At 38.2% G+C, this 21,435-nt stretch overlaps 1 protein-coding gene across 6 annotated transcripts in view; it reads left to right on the forward strand.

The window, feature by feature from the left end:
• Window positions 1-19,621, forward strand: part of DHX9 (DExH-box helicase 9) — a 41,784-nt gene extending 22,163 nt beyond the window's left edge. For 5 of the 6 annotated variants that reach the window (XM_087827668.1, XM_016224631.2, XM_016224630.2 and 2 more), the window contains 19 exons: window positions 10-171; window positions 313-390; window positions 931-1,122; window positions 3,358-3,499; window positions 3,937-4,019; window positions 4,681-4,837; window positions 7,020-7,120; window positions 8,426-8,639; window positions 8,822-8,916; window positions 9,194-9,267; window positions 10,424-10,576; window positions 12,698-12,858; window positions 13,667-13,778; window positions 14,366-14,527; window positions 14,638-14,765; window positions 16,249-16,478; window positions 16,635-16,750; window positions 17,479-17,679; window positions 19,169-19,621. In XM_087827668.1, the coding sequence (XP_087683794.1) occupies window positions 10-171; window positions 313-390; window positions 931-1,122; window positions 3,358-3,499; window positions 3,937-4,019; window positions 4,681-4,837; window positions 7,020-7,120; window positions 8,426-8,639; window positions 8,822-8,916; window positions 9,194-9,267; window positions 10,424-10,576; window positions 12,698-12,858; window positions 13,667-13,778; window positions 14,366-14,527; window positions 14,638-14,765; window positions 16,249-16,478; window positions 16,635-16,750; window positions 17,479-17,679; window positions 19,169-19,517 (2,910 nt within the window). In that variant the 3' untranslated portion in view covers window positions 19,518-19,621. Of the gene's footprint in view, window positions 1-9; window positions 172-312; window positions 391-930; window positions 1,123-3,357; window positions 3,500-3,936; window positions 4,020-4,680; window positions 4,838-7,019; window positions 7,121-8,425; window positions 8,640-8,821; window positions 8,917-9,193; window positions 9,268-10,423; window positions 10,577-12,697; window positions 12,859-13,666; window positions 13,779-14,365; window positions 14,528-14,637; window positions 14,766-16,248; window positions 16,479-16,634; window positions 16,803-17,478; window positions 17,680-19,168 lie in introns of those variants that run through there. The other variant, XM_016224633.2, reaches the window with a different exon arrangement.
• Window positions 19,622-21,435: the final 1,814 nt, after the last annotated feature.

Genomic DNA, 21,435 nt, shown 5'->3' on the forward strand with positions numbered 1-21,435 from the left:
TTTTAATAGCCCGATGATCCTTCTATGCCTGTTGTGCTGAACCTTGGCAAATTGGCTCACTTTGAGCCATCTCAGCGACAAAACCAAATGGGAGTGGTTCCTTGGTCACCTCCTCAATCCAACTGGAATCCCTGGACTAGCAGCAACATTGATGAGGGGCCCCTGGCATACGTGAGTGTATTGTTGTTCTTGAGATCAGACTCTTGTATTTTACTTTTGAGTATATTTCATTATAGTGTCTAGATAAAAAGTGGATTCTGTTTGAAGATGTGTTACGTGCTTTTGTTTGACTGTTGCCTTCCCATTTTACAGGCTACTCCAGAACAAATAAGCATGGACCTCAAGAGTGAATTAATGTACCAGTTGGACCAGGATCATGATTTGCAAGCTGTAAGTCTGTGAAGTATAATAGACATGTGCCCAGAGCTTCAGAACTTTCTAGATGTGGGCAAGATAGTGAATAATATTTTTTACCTTTTCTAGGACAGTACATCAAAGATATTTACCAAACGGCTCATCTAAGTTACTACAGAGTGTAGTCGTGAGTTAAGGGCCTGGGATTCTTAGTTAATCTAAGTGGAGAGATTTGGGGTAAAGACCGTTTGGGTGATTTTCAGTATTTTTCAAATAAAACATTAAAATGTTAGAAGAAAGTTAATGTATATGGAATGTTTAGGGAGAAAGGAGGAAAAGGGTGTGGACAAGGCCACTACATAGATTCTTCAGAAATTTAGGGAGAGCGGGCAGTTCTATTAGAGAAATAAATATATATATTCTTTTATGAATAAGTATATTTTGAGTACTAAGACAGTAGAAAGGAATAAGTTTTTATAGAGATAGCAGATTTATTTTATTTTTTAGCAGTAGGACAGTTGCTTCTACAGTACGTGTTGGCAGAAATTTGACTGAGGTATAACTTTTCTAATGCAGATCTTACAGGAGAGAGAGTTACTGCCTGTGAAGAAATTTGAAAGTGAAATCTTGGAAGCAATTAGTCAAAATTCAGTTGTCATTATCCGAGGAGCTACTGGATGTGGGAAAACCACACAGGTTCCTCAGTTTATTCTCGATGACTTTATCCAGAATGACCGTGCAGCAGAGTGTAATATTGTAGTAACTCAGGTAAGTAGCGAGCCAACTTACTAAGTGTGTGTCTGGTGTGGATAGAGTCTGAAGGTGGAAATACCTGGAGGCCAGACTATTTGTAAGTCTTTGATCAACTCCCCTTTGTAGCCACATATGGATCTGAAAGTGGCAGAGCATCAAACCCTTTAAAAATTAAAAAAAAACACAAAAAAAACAAAAAGAACTAAATTCTTTTTCTAATCTCTAGTATCCTTCACTGATAAGCTAAACTAAACCATGTAGAGATTTCTTTTTGTCTGGGCTGAAGGGAATCTTTAGGCCTAGAATCAAAAGATTGAGAGCACTTTATTCTCAAATTCACATCTAAATCTTGGTCCTCTCTATCTTACCACTTTATAAATTTTCAGTGAAAACCTGTTAGAGTAAGAGCAGGCAAGCTAGCAAAACAGAGAGTGGTTGACTTTCACTGAGTGCTTAATGTAGGCCACCATTTCAGAATATAGCTGGCCCTCATGTAGAATAAACTCTGAAAATAAAGTGAGACCAGATAAGTTTGTGATAGATGGTGCCTTAGAAATCATTTGGTTGCAGCCCTGTCCTTTTACCATGTATTTCAATGACCAGATGAGAAGTGTGGTGGAGTTCTGAGACCTGTACTCCTTCAGTTAGACAACTCTAAGTGAAGAGGTTATTGCAGTTCAGGATAAATGTGAAGAGGGTTACAACAAAGAGGGAGATCCTGGAATACTGCAAAGGAACAGTTTGAGACAGGCCTTCAAATGCCAGTGATATGGAAAGTGTTACCCAGGGTCTGGCACATAGACAACTCAGTCCTCAATAAATACTAGCTGTTTCAGTTAACATGAACACAGATGAACTGTAAAGAAGTAACCACTTAAAAACTACTGACCTCTAAGGCTGGACCCCAGGCAAGAGTAATAAGATTCTGTAGAGAAAATGAGATCAGCATAATGTGCAATGAAAATGTAAAGAAAAGCTCATATCCTGGAGGAGAATTGAAGTATTCTGTTGGAGTGACTTTGTAACTAGTTTCACTTAAATTGGTTATTGTGTTATTTTTAATATATTTAATCCAAATAACAGCATAAAGCTGCAACAATAAGAGGCAGAATAATTTGGAAAAGGTTTAGATTGGGAGTAAAGAAAATTTATACTACATCTAAAGTCATTTGTATGAATTTAGTTCAATTGATTCTTGTATTAGGGATCTAGAAATTAATAAATCATGTTTTGTATTAATTCAAAGGATATTGATCTAGTGAAGTTATTGTATTTTTTTGTTTGTTTTTTAAGATTCAGCCTCTGATTTCCTAAATAGTCGTGTCATAATTTGTGATATCTTAATATAGGTACTTAACTAGATATGAAACTCAGAAAAAATTTTCTCAAGCAAGGAACTAAAATATAACCTGTCATCAGGAACTTTTTGACAAAATCATGTTTAAGGCAGCTTAGAAGCATTCAGTCTTTATCAATCTTTATGTGTCTATACCTTTACGACATATTACCCACCAAGTAAATACTGCTTTGTATACTTAGAAGATATGGAACACTTCAGAAAAGTTTTCAGAAAAACCAAGGTCCAACACTTAAAACATTAACCTGTAGCATTCCCCTTTAGGATTGAGCATATTTATTGTTGGAAATGATAATATACACTGTTTTCCCCACTGCATAAGCTCATCAGAAACAGGAATGAGTTCATTCAGCGTCCTATCTTGCATCTGATGTGGCACCTGATGCAAAATGCAGTGCATGCTCCCTTTATTAGTTAATAGATGAATGATAGGTGGCCACAGTGGATACAGCAAAGAAGGAGATTGCTCACCTTCCTAATACCCAACTGTCTTAGTGAAATTTTTTAAACATGTGCCTTCACTGTGGTCAGCAGTTACAGACAAGCTCCCCAAGGGTGTGCTGTCCCCTTCCCTGCTGGAAAAGCACTCTGAATATCATTAACAGGTTAGGCAGTGGTGAAGAAGTTGTATTTTCTATAAAAACCTTGGAATCACTTTATATACAAAATGAAAAGCAGCATGTTTCAGTTTATGCCATAGAATTAAGTAGTAATCCCCCCCCCCCCAAATTTAAAAAAAATAAATTTTGGAGCTTCCTTAAGATATCATTACTATTATTGTTTTTATTGATTACTGATCTGGCAGTGGGACAGATTGACTGTGATAATTAAGTAACCCCACTAAATAAGTGTAACTGTGATTTTGTAGCTTTTAAGTCACTTTTCTGTCTCAGCCCAGGAGAATCAGTGCAGTGTCTGTGGCAGAGCGTGTTGCATATGAGAGAGGAGAAGAGCCTGGAAAAAGCTGTGGCTACAGTGTGCGATTTGAGTCTATACTTCCCCGCCCTCATGCCAGTATAATGTTTTGTACTGTAGGTCAGTAATAGTGTTTATTTTGGTCTTTCATTTGGGGGTTATACTGTGTTATTTTTTAAGAAAACTTGGTAATAGCACAAAATGGCTGGAAATTATAAATCAAGGAGCTGGTTTCAGAATCCTTGTTTAAATAGAACTTTGAGCAGTTTTTTTCCTTTATGGAGAGGATGATATATCTGCTGGACATTGTAGCTTAGAAATGATGAAATCAGCTTAGGTTACTAGAGTTATGTCTTTTAATTCTCTTTTCATTAAATATATTTCAGAGTTCACTGTCACCTTTTCATTTAAATATGCAAGTGATTGTTTCTTAAAATGGTGCTTGGGTGGAAGCATAGTTGATTGTCTAGAAACTTGTTTCTCTGCACTTTCCTATCTCCCTACTTTAATCAACATAGAAACTCATCTCCAGTTGTTGCTCTGATTTTCTTTTGAAGGTGTGCTCCTGAGAAAATTAGAAGCAGGCATTCGGGGAATCAGTCATGTAATTGTAGATGAAATACATGAACGAGACATAAATGTAAGTAGCTGAACATTATGATTAGCTACTAATGCTAATACTCGGAATAAGAAGTCAAAATACAATGTCTGCTTTATTTTCTTTTCCCGCTGTTTACATCTATGAAAGCCATGAACTTAGTCACTAAGATGTTGAACATCTTTTTCTAATAAGGCCATTAAACCCTTTTTTTTCCTTTGAACGTTCACAGTAGCAAATGTTCACAATAGTAAAATCCTGGAAACAATCCAGATACCTGCAGTAGTTACCACCAGATACCTACTGGTAAATCAGTTGGTATATTAACACATCAGGATATTAACAGTCATTAGAAAGAATAACTGTTAGTAGCCTATGTGTGAATCTTAGCAATCATATAGTGTATGAAAAAGGAAATCCCAAAGATTATGTAAAATATATTCTCATAAAGTTAAGAATAAGTAATCTTAAAAATACGTATAGATATATGTATAAATATGCACGTTAAGTACCTGTATATATAAGATGAAAGCTGTATATGTGAAAAGGATTATAAAGATTCAGGATGGTGGTTTGCTGTAGATTCCACACAGCTAGAGAAAAGTTCTGTCAGAGTTCTAGCTTTCATGTTCTTTGGTGGGTCTATCTCATTAGCATGGACTTTTTAATGCAGTTTTGTTTTGTTTTGTTTGTATTTGAATAGACAGACTTCCTTTTGGTAGTGCTGCGTGATGTGGTTCAGGCTTACCCTGAAGTTCGCATTGTTCTCATGTCTGCTACTATTGATACCAGCATGTTCTGTGAATATTTCTTCGATTGTCCCATCATTGAAGTTTATGGGAGGACTTTCCCAGTTCAAGGTAAATACTGTGGGGGTAGGGGCAGGTGGGAGGGTGAATATCTCGTGTGCTCCTCAGGAGCATAATTGATCAGTTTCATAATTCTGGGGATTAAGAAAATTTCCTTTATAGGTTAAAGGACATTTAAAATCCAGGCCAAATTAGAGTATCAAATGCGTCATAGCACTCTTGGGGTTTTAGTCAAGCAGGAGTGAGTACAGTCTGAGGAGCGAGTTTCATTCACTGCATGCAGAGTTTGCATATCTAGTAAATTCCCAGCCCTTTTAGCCAAATGTAACTTTAAAAATTATTAGTCAAGGGTAAATCAATATGATCTATAGATGGTCATGGGAAATACTGTTAAAAGTTTAAGCAACCAGTGTCGAATTAACAAGATAATTTTTCTTAGAGCCGGAGCAGGCAGCCTTTTGAAATGAGATTAAGGTGAGAATTTCAAGCTCTAGTATTTCTGATAGTTAAGATTCTGATAGTTAGAAATAAGTCTTTACTTTAAAAGGTTTCGTCATCACCGTTTTCTAGTAGCTTGGGTTAAAAAAAATATATGGCACAGTCTAATTCTAATTACAGTCTAATAGAGCATGAAAATAAGCTAAAAAGTTTGCATTGCAGGTATGAAATGATGAATGGATCTTTCAGGGGGCTCATTTTTGAAATTTTAAAGTAAGAGCAGGTCTGAAATAAAAGCCAGTGCAGTTGTATCTCACAAAAGTACTAAAACTGCTTTGAAAGTATACTGGGATTGAAAAAACAAATACATGGGTGGCAGATGGTAGGAGCCAGGTTTACTGTTGGAGTGAGAGGTTATACGTAGGAGGGAAAGCTTGCATGAACCATGGATTACAATTGGGGACATCAGTAAGAACTAGTGTTTAGATACAGATGGATAGATACATTTATATAGGTACAAACAGCTGCATACATTTATGTTGGTACAAGTAGATAGATACAGAAATAATCATAATGAATTAATACATGGGTTAATATACATACATGTATTTCCTAGCTTTGTCTGCTGAGTAGTCTAGAAGCAGTGACATCCCAGTAGCAAGGGACATGCGACCACCCAGATCTTATGTCTAATACCATTTTCCAGTTAAAGAACCAGACATCCTTGGTGGATGTTTCTGAAGTTAAGGCAGGGGATATTTGAGATGAGCCTGGGATATTTTGTAGTGCCAGAAAGCAAGGAAGTGTTTTAAAAAAAACCCACAGTGATGAAGACAAAGGGACTTAGGAGCCAACCTCAGAGAGATTTCAGTGCCCGAAGCTGTAGTAGTTTGGGCAAAAAATTAAAATAACATGGTATTGAATTATATCTCTAAATATAAAATAAATATTAATGAATCTGTGTATGATAGCTAAATAAATAGGTAAGTAATAAAGACAAATCTCTCATACAGAAGAATTTTTAGAAATGTATGTGGCTACTCTCCCTCAAAAAAGTGAGAATTAGCTCCCTGTCCTGTGAGTGTGCTGTGCTTAATGACTGTTTCCAGAGAGTGGAGTATGGAAAGGGGGAAGCGGGGGTAACTTTGCAGTGTAGCGACTTGGCAAACACTATCTCAGGTGATCGGGTTTAACATCATCAGGGATAAGTCATGTTGGTAGTATGTACCTTGGATATAATGTGATGAGAATGGCACTTTGGGCTCTTAGGGCGTAGAGGGCAAATGTTTATATATGATACACTTCTGGGCCCATCAGAGAACTTCAGGAGCATAATTGGTCAGCAGATGTTCCAACCTTTGCTTTGAGGTCCTTCTTCAGAGTGTTAACTAAAAAGAACCCATTTTATGTGTACATCCTGATAGAGGAAGGATAGACTATGGAATATTACTGTATTGATGTTACTACTTTTTATATATGACTCTCACACCATGGGAGTGTCCAACATAGTGCATGTACACAATAGGCCTTCCATGAATGTTTGATTGAACATTGTATATAGATGCCCTGACTGGCGTGGTGGGAACTACTGTAAGGTACGTAACCCTCCTTCAAGGCTGAAGAGATGGGAACACTGAGTTACTGGGAAAAGAGGTTATTCCCACTGGAATTTCTTGGCAGTTGTGAACAGTCAGGTTGATGGGTATTAGGTCATTTTGAATTATGAATTAGCAAATGAGTTTTAAAGACCGCTCCATTCTGAAAGTTGATAATACTGACTGGATTGTCCCGGCAGAATACTTTTTAGAAGACTGTATTCAGATGACCCACTTTATTCCTCCACCAAAGGACAAGAAGAAGAAGGATAAGGACGATGACTGTGGCGAGGATGACGATGTAAGTGAGCTTCATGAAGGAATTTTATTGTGGGCACATTGTTACAGAGAAGAGAACGGATTTTAGTGAAAACATGCAGTAAGCATTACAGAAAACTTAAAAACTGTGATGTCTATCTTTGAGTTGATATATGTCACTCCAAAAAGTTTCATGTTCAGTGACAAGCTCTTTTCATACCACAAGTTAAATAATCTCTGGCATAAAGGTCAAAAGAAAAAGAAGAGAAACAGTAAGATGTTTAAAGATCACAGCACCTGGGTCACTAACTGGTTAGAAAGGCAGAACCTTGTGGCCCATCCCAGATCTACTGAATCAGAATCTACATTTTAACCAGATGTCCAGGTGACCCATGTGCACGATAAAATTTAAGGAGCAGCAGCTTTAGCCTTATATTAGAGAGGCAGTCCAGTGATGGCAGTTATCAGATCAAGAGAGTATCGAGCCCGGCTGGGCGTGGCTCAGCGGTTGAGCGTGGACCTAGGATCCAGGCGATCGGGGTTCAATTCCCGGTCAGGGCACATGCCTGGGTTGCGGGCTCAATCATTGACTCTCTCATCATTGATGTTTCTATCTCTCTCCCTCTCCTTTCCTCTCTCTGAAATCAATAAAGATATATTTTTTAAAAATAAAATAAAGAGAGTATCAAACTAGGGAGAGGTTTCCCAGGAAGAAACGGAAGTGACGCTTATTTTGTAGTGCTCTCGAGTTGGACCAATGATAAAACATTCATCTTGGAAAGCATTGTCTTTCATTACAGAAGGCTTGGTTTGTCATTGATTCTAAGCAGACTTTTTGGAAAAGACTGACCACGTTATTTCAAAAATAAATGAAAGGGATCAAATCCCTTCCTGCAGGACACTCATTTAAGAATTAAAGGACTTCCTATTTGGTATGTGATGAGCCTTGGAATTACACGGAGGCATTGTGTGTGTGTAAAGTGATAGATGGTACTGATACACACAGAATCATGAGCAGTTCCTTAATCAGTAAGGAAAATATTTTTGAAAAACCAAGAGTTTATAGTCAGAGAAGTGCTCAGTAGAAGGAGCCATTAGAAGTTCAGAGTCTGGTGTAAGAGTTTGTACTTGAGTTTTAGTCATGTCCTATGGGAAATGCTGGTCAGTAGATAAACTCAGTATGTCAACATGCCGCAGGTTCTATTTCGGAAATTAAATTTCTGTATGCCAGAAGGGACTAATCAGTTAGAATTAATAGGACATTAGGTGTCATTAAGAATAGGCATAGGAGACTTATCTCATGAGCTGTAGCAATTGAGACAGTCCCAAATGTCTCCCTCTTTTGCAGGCAAATTGCAACCTGATCTGTGGTGATGAATACGGTCCAGAAACAAGGATGAGCATGGCCCAACTAAATGAAAAGGAAACTTCTTTTGAGCTCATTGAGGCTCTACTTAAGTACATCGAGACCCTCAATGTTCCTGGAGCCGTGTTAGTCTTTCTGCCTGGCTGGAATTTGATTTATACTATGCAGAAACATTTGGAAATGAATTCACATTTTGGTGAGTCTTGAATTCTCACATATATGAGAGTGAAAATGAGTATTTTTGCTTGTTCCCTTGCCTACAGTATGTGAAAACAGAATTTAGTGTTGTGTCCATTTTTGAATAACAGTATGCATCATGTATAGGGGTTTTAAACTAGGCGCCTATTTTTAGGCCTTACCCTTTCTGTATTATTGTAGGAAGCCATCGGTATCAGATTCTGCCTCTGCATTCTCAGATTCCTCGAGAGGAACAGCGCAAAGTATTTGACCCAGTACCAGTTGGAGTAACCAAGGTAAACAATGAACATTACAGTTATGGGATTGTGTGACATAGATATTAAACAAAGATTGCTGGCCTTCAAAGAGCTATAAAAAAAACGTAGTCTGTCTAAATTGAGGGAAAAAGGGATCTTCTTTCCGAGTTTAGTAAGCTTTTCATTATCTACTCAGTGGCTGAGTGATTTTTGTGATTCTTTTGTCATTTGTTACATAAACAAATCAGTCTTTTCAAGAATATAATGGGAAAATAATTCCTAAAGTGTAATTTTTCTTAATGTCATTTCTTCACAGGTTATTTTGTCCACAAATATTGCTGAAACAAGCATTACCATAAATGACGTTGTTTATGTCATTGACTCCTGCAAGTAAGTTCCCAAGGACCCTATTTTGCCTGGAATAAATCTTTAGAATGTTCCATGTAGTACCTAGTGTCAGTTAACAGAATTAAAACACCTTATTTTTAAGTTCCTGTGTTCTTTTACCATCAAAATCACTGCATTTATATATACTGAGCTATAGGCTAATTAATACTTTCTCTTGGTATTGATCACCATAATCAGTTATGGGAGGAAATGACAAAGCTTAGCATGCTAACTTCTGACTGATTCCCACTGCTCTTGTCTGCAGGTGTTTTGCTAATTTTCCAGGTGTTTCCATTGACAATGGAAACAATAGCATGCTGTTTGGTTTATAAAGATAACTAATATTTAGCACATGACAAATATCCTACCCATAGGACACACATTTCTGAATTAAAAGACTTCATATTTGGTATGAGATGAGCCTGGGAAATACAGGGTGGCATTGTGTAGATAAAGTACTTATGGTATTGGTGTATGCAGGACCAAAAAGTCAAAATTTGGTTATATCTGGCCAGCTTTTACCTCTGTCTTTTCTGTATAGTCCTTCAGCCTGCCTGGCAATTGAAAAAGATTTGCCAGTGCCCAGTTTAGTGAATGGTGAATTGTATGCAGCTCTTCTGTGCTGATTCCAATCATTTAGCGCCAGCTGCCTATGCGTAACATTGAAGGGCTCAGGGTTACATAGGGTTTAGAAGGACCAGCAGGCCCTGCTTGGTGAGTTCACGAGAAGAGCCCTGTATTCCAGGTTAGCACATGACCTTTAGATCATAGACAGTGTAGATCATCTAATTGTCCACTTACATTTATGCAACATCCTGTTTAAATGCTTTACATTTATTAATCCACTTAATATTTATAAATAAAAAACCATATGAGGTAGGTGGTAGTATTATACTTATTTTCAGATAAGGAAAATGAGGCACAGAATAGGTTAGTCACTTAGCCAAGATCATCCAGCTAGTAAGTAGCATATGTGTGTTACACTGCCTTTTAGTAAGTTGACAGGAGAGTGCAGAGTCAGATTCTTAATGGTGCTGGTCACAGGTAGACATCACAAGTAGACATGGCCATCTGGAACTCATCCTGCACTTAGTGGATTTATAATAGTTGTATTGGTAGTTCACGTGAGTCTTAGAACTAACCCCTCTGTGCTGTGTAGGCAGAAGGTGAAGCTGTTCACTGCTCACAACAATATGACCAACTACGCTACAGTGTGGGCATCCAAAACTAACCTGGAGCAGCGGAAAGGACGAGCTGGCCGAGTACGGCCGGGTTTCTGCTTTCACCTCTGCAGCAGAGCTCGTTTTGAGAGGTGAGACCAATTCTGGAATAAAGATGGAAGTTGTTTTTAACCCTTTATACACCTCTTTTCTCTCTCTCTCCTCCCCTGCCCCCTGCCCCTCTATGCCATAAACTTAATGAACTCAGTGCATAAATGCCTCCAGTTAAGTATATTGGAGGAAACTTAGCTTGGGATGACAAGATTGTAGTAAGAATAAAAGACATCAGAAATTGTTGATGGTGGCATGTTTGATACCAGTTTGCTGTTTACCAATAAGCTTTTAAAAGGGGAAAATACGGACAATATTTTCGCTCTACATAGCTTTATGACTTTGGGATTACTGATATTTACGGAATGGCTACCTTTCTGGAAAATGTTAAAATATTTTGTATTTATAGAATATTTTTTCACTGTTAGCACATCACCTGTCTCATGATCCTCCTAATGTGCCTAAGCAATAGAGGCCATTATTTAGAAAAGGAAACTAAAGCTTAAGAAGTTTAGCTGATTTCTCCCGGGCCGAAGTCCAAGTCTGTTAATACCTTGTTCATTTCCATTTCTACTACATGGCTTTTTGAGGAATGTTTGTGGATGGAATCTATTGGTTTAAAAAAATCCTTATATCTGAATTGCAGATTTAAGACATGTATTTAGTTGTATGTTTCTGGAGATCCATGTGGTGTATATTAGCTTTAACCATTGTCAAGAAAGATAGATTTAGGGGATTTATGTATGTTGATCACAATAAAGTATTATGGGTCAGATAAATTTGAGTAACCAGATGTCCATAATGCACTGAAGAAAAACCAGAGCTTTGATTTGCCTTTATACTGGTGACATATGGCTCTCCAATAATGGTGAATGTGGGTTTATTTTCGCATCAGAAGTTAACTCAGGAGACTGCCTGCAACATTTAGATGATATCTAGTTCTTTTTTAAAGATTAGTTTGTCCCTTGAACTGAAACAAGCACTGTACTTTAACATCTTAGAGTAAAGCAACTACTGATTAGTAATGCATGAATGGACCTATAGTGAGGAATTTTTCTTTTCTCTGTAGGATGAGTAATAGATATGCTGTATGCATTTATGTAAACCTGATTTAAGCTGATCTAAGTCTTGCCAGTAGTGTTGGAATCACCTATAATGGTTCCCATGGGTCTTAATCCTGTATAGTTTATAGGGAATAAGCCTAGATTAGAAGTGTAGAGACCTGGATTTTAATATTATTTGTGCCTAGTATATTTGCATGAACTTAAACATTTATACTTTTAAGGCCTTTCATTTTATAAAGTGAGGTTAAGTTAGTTAACCATTCTGTGTCCGTTTCCTCAGTTATGAAAGATAGTGTACTGCCTAGCCAATAGGATTTGTTCGAGAATTAAATGCGTTAATAATGTAAAATACTGGGCCCAGCCAGCGTGGCTCAGTGCTTGAGCATCAACCTGTCACCCAGAGATCATGGTTCGAGTCCCAATCAGAGCACATGCCCAAGGTTGCGGACTCGATCTCCAGCAGGGGGTGTGCAGGATGCAGCCGATCAATGACTCTCATCACTTGATGTTTTTCTCTCTCCCTTTCCCTGAAATCAATAAAGACGTATTTATAATAATAATATAAAATGCTGAGAATAGTACTTGGCACATAGTAAGCTCTCAGTAAATGTTAGTTATTGTTATTGTTAACTTATAAAAATAACTTTCATTTATATAAATTTTAAAGGCTAAGATCTGTAAGATCCTTTCCTAGAAAAGGGAGGAGGTTGTGGGAAAATGTCAGTATTAGCCCGCATCCCCACAGAAGGTCTTGCTACCATTTTTAGCCCATGTTCATCAGCAGGTGGGAACTGAGAAACCATAGGTGGGGATAAGAACATTAGGGATTTGGGATAATTTTTTTATTCTCCTTCACTCCCCAGCTGAAAATGCTATCAACCTGTAAATGTAGTCATAATTCCCTACTCAACCACTTCAGAGGGTCTTATCCAAAAAGAGTTTTTATAGTAAATATAAAATGTTCTTTGATCATTGTAAAAGGATGAGGGAAGGGCGGCTCTATAGTCCTCATTATCTATAATCTCTGCAAAGATTTTATTAAACAGATGTGTGTATATACAAGGAGAGGATGGTCATTTTATGCTTGTTTTCTCTTAGACTCGAAACCCACATGACACCAGAAATGTTCCGAACACCATTACACGAAATTGCTTTGAGCATAAAACTTCTGCGTCTGGGAGGAATTGGTCAATTCTTGGCCAAGGCAATTGAACCTCCACCTTTGGATGCTGTGATTGAAGCAGAGCACACTCTTAGAGGTACCTACAAATAGACCTACCTACCTACATGTTAATTATACCACCTGTCTTGTCCTAGCAAGTAACACTTAGCAATGAACCAAGAAAAAGGTGTAGTCCACAGGGCTGTGATGATAAGGCTTCCGTTGTTGTCTTAAGTGCTTAGTATGGTCAGGATTAAAAATGAACAACATGAGGTAAGAAAGAGCTAATGTCTTTTTGGGCGGGGGGGGGAATGGAGACAAGGCAGGATGTCATCTCTTAACCAATATTTAACAATCAGAGCATGAAGTACTCATTCTTGCAGTATTTTATATACATCTCTTAGAACATTTCTTTTTTCTAGCCATACTTTGATTGAAGTGGTTTAGTATAGTGGGAAAAAGGGGGCATTGGAGCCAGGGGATCTGAATTTGAATCTTGAGTCTAGTATTCATCTGCTCTATGAACTTTAGACTTTTTCTCGGTATATCATTACTTTCTCAAAATTATCAACAGATGATACCAGACTTATGGTCTGTAGGTCCTTATGCCACTATTAATATTTATTACTATAGTTTTAGAATTTTCATGGACTGTATTCATCTTTACAGCCTACAAGAACCGATTCTAGTACATCTTCATATTAGGTGCTGCAGAATTTGGTTTTATTTTATTTCTGAGTGAAGAAAATTGTTGGCTATAGGCATGGTGCTGGCAGCTGGCTTGACAAGTGATGAAAACTTAAGTGCACTATCCTAACCTTAATCTATAAAGAAATGTTTCATCTTTGCCTAGGTTAAAGGGTGTTGATTACTGTTTCTGCTCACAAAGAAATATCTTCCCACAGAGCTTGATGCATTAGATGCCAATGATGAGTTGACTCCTCTGGGCCGAATCCTGGCTAAACTCCCCATTGAGCCTCGTTTTGGCAAAATGATGATAATGGGGTGTATTTTCTAGTAAGTGCTTTGTTTTATTGCCAATAGTTAAATGGTAGGACAGTTTCAGAATCTTATTCCCCTCCCCATAAAAACAGGATGGGCTCAGAAGAAAAACAAAACATTTTTAAGTAAGGAAGTGGCATTCTTTAGACAAAGAAGTATGAAATGAGAACCAATAGTTCCAGTAGATGGACACCTGGACCCAACTTGCTGGGGTAAAGAGCTCAGATTTCCAAGAAGTACAGCTCCTCTCGAGAGGTTGGTAAAGTAGTTGTCCTTAAAAAAGAAATAGCATTGGGAAAATGGGTATATTTTATCAGAAAATTTTTAAGATTTAGAGATTTATAAGATCGGGATGAGAATAGGAAAGGGAAAAATAGACACTAACTACTTCGTCATAATTTATGGTAAACGTGTCCATTAATAACTCATTATTTTTTCCCGTTCTTTGGGAGAGAGTACCTGTAAAGTTCTTTGTTAAGCCAACGTCAGTGCTAATAAAGCAGTATCATAGCCACTGAAATTGCTGACCCACAGTTGGCAGTACTGCCCGAGGTGCTGGGACAAGAATGTGATTGAGACTGAATTTTCCTGTCTCTGTTTAGTGTGGGAGATGCTGTCTGTACCATATCTGCTGCCACCTGCTTTCCCGAGCCTTTCATCAGTGAAGGAAAGCGACTGGGCTATATCCATCGAAATTTTGCTGGAAACAGATTTTCTGATCACGTGGCCCTTTTATCCGTATTCCAAGCTTGGGATGATGCTAGGTATGGGTTTGAAACAAGACAGTTGTAAGATTTGGGTGAACTGTCGCTAGTTTCTAATCTGTATCTAATTCTCTGGGCTTTGAAAGTTATCTTACGCCTGTTTATTTTAGAATGGGTGGAGAAGAAGCAGAGATACGTTTCTGTGAGCACAAAAGACTCAATATGGCTACACTAAGAATGACCTGGGAAGCCAAAGTTCAGCTCAAAGAGATTCTGATCAATTCTGGATTTCCAGAAGGTAAGACTTCCAGTCTTAAGACACATCTGGAGGGAATTTATGTAGTGCACACTGACAGTTCAGTCTGTCTCAGCATCCAACTTTGACCCAGTGCTTCCTCTGTGTTCCTAGCTATTAGTTCTTTGAACTATGGTAGGAATTGATTTTTCACATTAATTCAGTCATTTTAAAAGGAAGCAAAAGGTTATGACGCTCAAATAGTAATATAGATGATGATAATAGATGATTTTAAAATTGTGCTACTTTGGGAGGTGTTTAAGTCTTTAATTTTGTGAAGAACACTGATCTAGCTTTCAGAACTCTGAGAATGGTCAGATAGTGGCTTACAGAGTGATTCATCAATATGCCCAATGTCTTTATTTTTAGATGTGAAGTAAACTCTACCATGTTACATTTTAAGTGGCTTTAATTAAAGTTTTCAGTGTGTGGACAGTTACAGAGGACTTTATGATGTGATGTGGAAACAGTAATCCACCTGTTCTCTTGATATGAAGTTGAGCTGTTGTACTTTTCTTCCACAGCTAGATTAATAGACTTATTCCCTAAAACATTGAGATCTAGAACACAAAACCAAAAGTCGCACCTGTTATAGGTGGGCAAGATGGCAGATTTTAAAAGGATGTGATCTAAACTAAACAAAGTAGTTCTCTTCTGTTGTAAGCTGACTAAATTTGTAATTTTTTATTGAAATTAAAGTAAAAGGGATGAGCATTTTTATATGCTAGTGTCTTCAGAGTGGTCCTGAGATGCAGATATTACCCCATTTTATCAGTGAGGAAATGACGTAAGTTTCAATTACTTGTCCAAACTCATTCAACTGGGAGGTTTTAAGACCAGGAATCATGTTTGTGTAGAACAAGTTAGATCCATGCTATGAACACTTCACCATCGTACTTTTTAAATGATAATGAAGTCCTCATAGAGCATAGTTTGGGGGGAACATCCGCCTCATTCCAGTAGGTTCCCCTTGGATTGTCACTCTCTCTCCAGAAGGAGCAGCTGTTTTAAGTAATCACTTCAAGCTTATGTTATGGTTGAGGGTATAAAAACTTACAGACATTTTCATTTTTCTCTTACGGAAACTCAGTAGAATTTTTTCTTGAACTTAATCTGGGTGTAAGAGTTCTGAGAGGAGGAAGTTAGGCAGGTTGTTTGGAAAAAGGGTGGAGCCCAGCTGGCGTGGCTCAGTGGTTGAGCATTAATCTAGGATCCAGGAGATCACGGTTCGCTTCCCAGTCGGGGCACATGCCCGGGTTGCAGACTCGATCCCCAGCTGATAAGTGACTCTCTCATCGTCGATGTTTCTATCTTTCTCTCTCCCTCTCCCTTCTCTTTGAAATCAGTAAAGACATTTTTTTAAAAAGAAAAAAAAGAGGGTGGAGGAGGAGGAGTCAGTTCTCCTAATTCTCTTACATAGTTCACATGCAGTGTGAGTATTAACCAGGTATCTGATTTTTTTTTTTTACCCCATTTCTCTTAACAGAGTGTTTGTTGACACAAGTGTTTACTAACACTGGACCTGATAATAATTTGGATGTTGTTATCTCTCTTCTGGCCTTTGGTGTGTACCCCAACGTGTGCTATCATAAGGAAAAGAGAAAGATTCTCACCACTGAAGGGCGTAATGCACTAATCCACAAGTCATCCGTTAATTGTCCTTTTAGCAGTCAAGACATGAAGTACCCATCTCCCTTCTTTGTATTTGGTGAAAAGGTAAGAAAAGATTAGTTTAGAAAAGTTTAGGTTGAAAATTCATGTTGTCTTATTATGTGCAGCAGGAACATGAGTTTTAATTTTCAAAGCATTGTTCATTATCATACGGCAGTTGGCATGTCACCTCTTACCTCTTGCCTCTTTCTCCATCTGCAGATTCGAACCAGGGCCATCTCTGCTAAAGGCATGACCTTAGTCACCCCCCTGCAGCTGCTTCTCTTTGCCTCCAAGAAAGTCCAGTCTGATGGGCAGATTGTACTTGTAGATGACTGGTATGGATTTTCAGATGGGAACTCCAAAATCAGTTCTGAGAATTGAGATGCGGTAAAATTTAGCTGCTGATCTACTTAAATTGTGAAACAAACATGGTAAAATTTGGTGATACAAATGAGGTGCTTTCAAACTTTGCCATTTTCTTTCCGTCTTGGTAATATGCCTTGTAGTTGGTAGTAAGTCTTAAGTTGACTATACCAGTAGGAGGAGCAAATGCATTAGGCCTCTGTCACCATGAATACTACACTAATGAATTAGAATCACACTGGAGCATAGGTACCTCTTTCATGTACTCTATATTTTGGTTGGAGATTAAGAGTGAGCATATAGTATGCACTTGGCAAAAATGGAATGGAGCTTAATGTACAGTCAGTAGGCTCAGCATATCATTGAAAACTTAGAAAACTCTAACAGCCTGAATCTCTTCTTTTATTGGAGGCTGAGTGCTTTGTATTGCTAACAGGATTTTGCTTTATGGACTTCGTGGTTTACAACTCCTGCCAACAGCTAGGAGTGAATTTTAAGACATTAGTATAGGTTATTGTTATTTTTCATACCTGCATTTGCCTAAGTCCTGGGAGAGGGTGTGGGCATTGCAGTAATTGAAAGTGTTGGTACTTGATAAGAAATTAAATTTATTTCATCACTTGCCATGTGTGAAATGGAGAGAGAATAGTCATCTTCTATGTATCCCCCTCTCATTTTTTATCATTTTTCTCTATTTTAGGATCAGGCTGCAAATATCTCATGAAGCTGCTGCCTGTATCACTGCTCTGCGGGCAGCCATGGAGGCTCTGGTAGTTGAGGTGACCAAACAGCCTAATATCATCAGCCAGCTGGACCCCGTAAATGAACGTATGCTGAACACGATCCGCCAGATCTCGAGGCCCTCTGCTGCTGGTATCAACCTTATGATTGGCAGTCCACGGTGAGTTCCACAGTAACTTCTCTTTGAACTAAGCAGAGGACAGTAATCTTACACTGGCCTACAAGTCCCAGTTTGTTGATAGAGGCCTTGTTATTTTAAGTTAAAATGCTAGACATACACTGAATGTGAAATTTAGTTCTGATTAACACACTCAGAAGAAGAATATTTACTTTTGCTTCTGTGCTAATAATCTCTAATCTTACATCAGTGCATGTTAGAGATCGTGAGGTTCAGTTCCAGACCCCCTCAGTAAAGCGAGTCACATGAACTTTTGGTTTCCCAGTGCATATAAAAGTTAAGTTTATACTATACTGTAGTTTATTAAGTATGCAGTAGCATTATGTCTGAATAAACAGTGTATATACCTTAGTTTAAAAATACTTTATTGCTAAAAAATGCTAACCATCATCTGAGCGTTCAGTGAGTCATATAGTCTTCAGGCTTTGGAGGGTCTTACCTTTGATGTGTGAAAAACACACTCTCTGTGAAGGGCAGTAAAACAGGTATGCCTCCTGTATAAAGTCCAGGTGTCTCACATGACAGGAAAGGGAAAGCACCCAGATAGTCCTCTCGCCACAGTACTGTTTTGCCATCTCCAGAGAAAAAGTGATGATGGTGGTTAAGCTGCTGCAGCTTCAAATGAAAGGCATAGGGTTTCTCTTACGGAAATAGAAGGACATGGGTACCTTAAAGCAGAGAAGTGTGAAATTTCTTCTAACTGTTTCATTAGCTTTCATTTTTTTCCCCTTTAAAATTTTCCTTTGCCCACCTTTTATTTGAAAACAGCTGATAGCTACAGAATAGTATAGTGAACACCCATATAGTCTCTTAACTTAGGTTCACTAATTGTCAGAATTCTGTGACACTTGCTTTCTTGCGTATATTACACATGCCTACTTCTTTTGCTTAATCATTTGTGATTAAGTTGCAGGCATGACATTTTACATCAATATATTCCGTGTATCTTTTAAGAACATAGCTACAGTACTGAATCACACTCCAAAAATCTAAGTTACAATGACACTAATGTGCAAACTAAAATTTTATAAAACTAAATTTTCTTTGCCACATGAAACAGATTTAGGCATAAACAGACTACACAATGGACATTTTCAAAAACGTATTTCAGAGTTAATGCAGGAAAATATTTGGTGATAAAGATCAAATAGTTTTATTGCCAGTTCCAGGAACCTCTTCCTCACATGCTGCTTTCTTAGAGTCCTCTAAAGTTGTAAGGACGTACTGCCAAAATTAAAGATCTTTGAGAATGAGCCAGTTAGAACGTTAGGAAAACTGATGGGTACAGTTGATGCCTCCACCTGTGTCTGCTTTGGAGCCGCAGATTTATTTCATTTGTTTGTATCTGCGCAGTTGGCTTTGTTCCCTTTATGCATTACATTTTCAAATATGCCTAAATGTTTATATTTTGTGACTAGTTGAGAAGTATTAAGGATCCTTTGCTAAAATGGTGGCTTTGTGCTTTTCATAGGTATGGAGATGGTCCACGTCCTCCCAAGATGGCCCGATATGACAACGGAAGTGGATATAGAAGGGGAGGCTCTAGTTACGGTGGTGGAGGCTATGGCAGCGGAGGCTACGGAGGTGGTGGAGGCTATGGCAGTGGTTATGGTGGTGGCTCCAACTCCTATCGGGGAGGCTACGGTGGAGGTGGCGGAGGCTATAGAGGAGGTTCCCGCGGTGGCTATAGAGGCGGTGCAGGAGGAGACTACAGTGGGGGAGGAGGCTACAGAGGATCTGGGGGATTCCAGCGAGGAGGGGGCAGGGGGGGCTATGGGAGTGGCTACTTTGGGCAAGGAAGAGGGGGTGGTGGCTACTAAAGCTTTGTTATGTGGAGGCCTGTGCATAGACAGCGGACAAAAAATGCATGCTACCCATTTTCCCAAGTTGTTTATTTGCTGTTAATAAGTAAACCCATTTTTCACCCATTTTGTGGTTCATTGTAGTTTAAGAAAACCAAGCATATAGACACATTAGTGATCTTGTTTATATTATGTAAAATATAATGATCTATTATAAGAGTACCGGTTTGTATTTTTTTCTTTAAGGAGTAAAGATTTTCCTTAATATTAACTTGATGTTTTCTTGGCTTTAGTTTAATACAATAGAAAATAAAGTATTACACTAAATACAGGCAATGTAATTATTGATCTTACACACAATTTTACAATGCCAGTTACATATGTTAGTTTAAAACATTAAGAGGAAAAACTGTACTGTTTCAAAAGTACACCAAGTGATATTATTATTTGTAGTAGGATAATTAGCCTTGCATCGGAATTGTTACTCTTGCAATAAATACTGGCCAGTACACTGTTCACACAGACCTCTGCATTTGAGTAAGACTTCTGACCTAGGGCTGAACATTTTGGCTTTTTCCCAAGCTTTGTTTTTGAAAAATCTACGATCAGGGTCAGCATTCTCTTTTCTAAGTTAGTTTCCAACATAAAAATTAATTAAAATTAATTTTAATTAGAATTAAAAATTAACCCACAAAACTCTTTGAATGGCAGAGTTACGCAAAGAATGAAGGTAAGTTTCACCAGTGCATAAAGTTTATAAACTTGACAGTTAATTCTGTCTACATTAACATACGTGTATTTCAAAGGATATTTTTTAAGCTAGTTTATTTTAGTAGAGATGTTTATACATTTGTAACACTTCACGGTCACAGGTTACAAAGATTTTTACATATTCTCATTTGAGAGAGAGTACAGTACAGATTACAAAGGCTTTGGATCAGACAGAACTAAGCTGCTTTCTGATACATGGGTGATGTTGGGCAAGTTATTTTGCCTTCACGTTCTTTTTAAAATTCTCGGTCTACATGTTCTTTAGATCACCTTCGGCAGTTACTGTCAATAAGCCACTGGCCCCAATCTGTTTACAGACTTAACTATATCTCCAACCAGATTTCCTTTCTGAGCATCAGACTACTACTTACAGTGGTGGTAGAAACAGCTACTTACTGGTTATACATTTCTGCTTAGATATCCCACTGAAATAATAATAAAATTTAGTACAGTTGACCCTTGAACAACACAGGGGTCTAGGGTGCCAAACCCTCATGCAGTCAAAAATTCACGTACAGCTTTTGATTCCAAAAACTTCAATTGTCCCTCAGTCCCCACAGGGAGTTGGTTCTACAACATCCTCCCTCTGCCCCTACAGATAACAAAATCTGAAGATGTCCAAGTCCCTTATACAAAGTGACATAGAACAATGCATACAGTCAGCCCTCTGCATCCCGGGAATACTGTGTTCAATCCGTGGTTGGTTGAATTCGTCAATGTGAAACCTGGAGATACAGAGGGCTGACTGTCAATTTATTGAAAAACCGTATACGTGGATCCGCACAGTTCAAATCCATGTTGTTCAGGGTCAACTGTTCTTCCAAACTGAAGAAAACACTATGCCCTCTACTCCATTTCCCGTTGAGCTGTTACTGTTTTCTTTCATTCTTTTTTATCACAGCATCACCTACTTAATTGTCAAAGCCATATGTAACACCCAAACACCTTCCAGGCATGCTCTTATAAAGCAACTGCCTGTATTCTATTCTGGATATCATTAATTAGGGTGTACAGTGATGCAACAACCTCTCACTGATCTTTGCCTGCCTCCAGTCCTGTCTGTAATGCATTCTCCACACAGCTGGAGGAAGCATTCCCATACAAATCTAGTACCACCCCACCCTGCTCCTGCCTTCGGTCACAGGCTCCTTCAGGGTCAGGGCTA

The sequence above is a fragment of the Miniopterus natalensis genome, chromosome 19 (assembly GCF_054644295.1).
Source record: "Miniopterus natalensis isolate mMinNat1 chromosome 19, mMinNat1.hap1, whole genome shotgun sequence".
In the NCBI taxonomy this organism is placed as follows: Eukaryota; Metazoa; Chordata; class Mammalia; order Chiroptera; family Miniopteridae; genus Miniopterus; species Miniopterus natalensis.